Source organism: Buceros rhinoceros, unplaced genomic scaffold (assembly GCF_000710305.1).
Source record: "Buceros rhinoceros silvestris isolate BGI_N320 unplaced genomic scaffold, ASM71030v1 scaffold6976, whole genome shotgun sequence".
NCBI classification, from domain to species: Eukaryota; Metazoa; Chordata; class Aves; order Bucerotiformes; family Bucerotidae; genus Buceros; species Buceros rhinoceros.
This window is the reverse complement of record NW_010415705.1, coordinates 13,667-16,085: the sequence shown is the minus strand read 5'-3', so window position 1 is coordinate 16,085 and position 2,419 is coordinate 13,667. Positions and strand designations below refer to the sequence as shown.

Here is a 2,419-nt window from a genome sequence, read left to right as displayed (position 1 = left end):
ACTTGGCCATAGATGCCTTTTCCAATGCAGTAGGTGACTCTGGGAGAGGAACCGTCTGCCATAAATTCGGTATGGGTTTAGATTCTTTTTAAAGAACTCTTAACCTATGTCAGTGCTGTTAACGTCCATTTTAATCCTAGAAGAAATAGAATGTTGAGTTTTTCCTTTTATTTAAGGCAAAGGGATTTACTGAACCACAGGAACGCTGCAGGTGCTGGATTGTTCACATCCTGTGCGGTTTGAGATCCTCAGAGACTTATTTTTCCTCTTTTTCTTTCATCCCACAGGTAATAACTCCAGTCAGGTCAGGACAAGGTTATGTTTATGAACTGCCTTCCAAATACCAGAAGGATGCCTACGATATCCCCCCTGTTCGTCCTCTCCAAGGGGTAGGTGCCAATAAAACTGCCAACAGCACTGACAGGGCACAAAAGGTGACGAATTTCTCCCAGACGTTTATGAGCGAAGCAAGTTCTCTCATTTCAGAGAGAAAATATGTTTTAATTAGATGCTGTGGCTTATTCACAGAGAACAGAAGTATTTCAAAGTTGTATTTGATGTTGACTAAGATTTGGCAGCACAGCAAACGGAACAGGCCCGTTTGCTTTCTGTGTTTTGATCAAAGAGTGTAACTAAAAGGAATAAACTCACTGCCTGGGAACCAACTTTTCCCCCTCGCTTTGTTGTTGCGTAGTTGACAGTAATTCACTCAGTAAGGGTAAAATCCTCGCCTAGACCAACAGCTGCTCTGCAGGGGGTTGTTTTCACCGCATACCTACTACACCACAGCACTGAACTTGAAATAGGTCATTGTTCTGGGGAACAGCCTTAGCTGTCGGTCCCCAGGACCGCAGGCATCTGGGGTGGACGCTTGCAGGACCCAGCAAAGCGCGTTTCCTCCTGACTGTTCGAAATACCAGGCAAATCCAAGCAGCTCTCCCACGTGAAACACAGGTGAAGAGCTCTGATCATCCTCAGGTGTTTGAGAGGAAACACGGAAACCAAGAACACTCGCCCGAGCTCAGAGCTTTCCCCAGGTGCCGTGTTTCTGTAACCAGTTTGGTTTGTTCTTTCTTTAGATATACGACATTCCCCCCACGTCCGTGAAAGGGCCTGCGCTTCCAGCTCCCCAGGGAGAGGCAAAAGCCTTGGGAGTCTACGACGTACCACCCGCCAAAGGGGTAAGCGGTAGCTGCTTCACGAGATCCTGTATCTTCATGTCTGACCAAAGCCATGTTTGAACGAGAGTTCACGTGTGACCCTGAAGGAGAAGGAGGTTCAGTTCTTTTGAGATTTCCGTAGGCGTTTAAACAGTTAGAGCTGGTAAAGTGAAGGACTGCATCGAAATTATTAACGATATGGAGCGTGAGTTGATAGTTAGACCCACCTCCTCACGGCGGCTCGCTGCCTTTTGGGGTTTTGCTGCTTGTGAGACTTTGCATCAAGATGAATGTTAAAAAATGAGATATTAAAACTGACGCTCAGTCAAACTCAGGGAGTGTATCTCCTCTGTGGAAGTCAGATCCTCCACCCCAGTCTTTTAGAGGCCACCTGGAAAATGTGAAATATTTTGCTGTTCTGGCCTGTGGTTTCATGGTTTGCTGTCTGTGATTCATTCAGGTCTACGCTACTCCTCCATCTGCTTGCCGAGAGGATACAGGCCTGAGGGAACATCTGCAGGATTTTTTGTCTCCAGTGGGCCACCGACCAGAAGGAGCATATGATATTCCTCCTCCCATCACCAAAGCAACGGGGAAGGAACTTAGTAAGTTTTCTCCTGAGAGCCTTTTACTGCCGGATGGAGTGTCACAGACACAGGGTGTTTACGACATCCCTGTGAACCATCAAAACCATTTCCTTGGACAGCAAATTGCCCCTCAGAAAGATGTTTATGATACCCCAAGGGGACTTGCATTCCCAGGACAACAGACAGGACTCAGCGAAAGTCTCATCCCAGAGGGAAGAGAGGGTGTCTATGACGTGCCACCGCCTGTCCTCCAGGACACTAAAGGCTCACAGGACGTGACCGACGGGATGAACAGGTTGTCTTTCTCCAGCACAGGAAGCACAAGGAGTAACATGTCTACATCTTCGACAACATCAAAAGACTCTTCCTTCTCAGCATCAACGGCACAGGAGAAAAGACTGGTCCTGGATCCAGACACTGCTATAGAGAGGCTTTATCGCCTCCAGCAGACGGTGGAGGCGGCTGTCAGTAACCTCACGGCCTTCATTACGGCCGACTGGCGGTCGTATGGCTACATGGAGAAACATATCAACGAGATTCACAGCGCTGTGGACAAGGTGGAGCAGTCGTTGGTGGAGTACCTCCAGTTTGCCAGAGGGTCGGTAGCCAACGCCACCAGCCTGTCTGAGTTCAGCCTCCTGAACACAATGAGGAGGGAGGTGCAAAGGCTGG

General features: G+C 48.4%; 1 protein-coding gene across 1 annotated transcript in view; it reads left to right on the top strand.

Annotated features, from left to right (window-relative positions):
- Window positions 1-287: 287 nt before the first annotated feature.
- The window catches only part of LOC104494649 (enhancer of filamentation 1-like), a gene marked incomplete at its 5' end in the record, with an annotated part of 4,130 nt that continues 1,998 nt past the window's right edge, over window positions 288-2,419 (top strand). Inside the window, 3 exons of the mRNA XM_010137513.1 lie at window positions 288-389; window positions 1,080-1,181; window positions 1,621-2,406. Coding sequence (XP_010135815.1) covers window positions 288-389; window positions 1,080-1,181; window positions 1,621-2,406 — 990 coding nt within the window. The remainder of the gene's footprint in view (window positions 390-1,079; window positions 1,182-1,620; window positions 2,407-2,419) is intronic.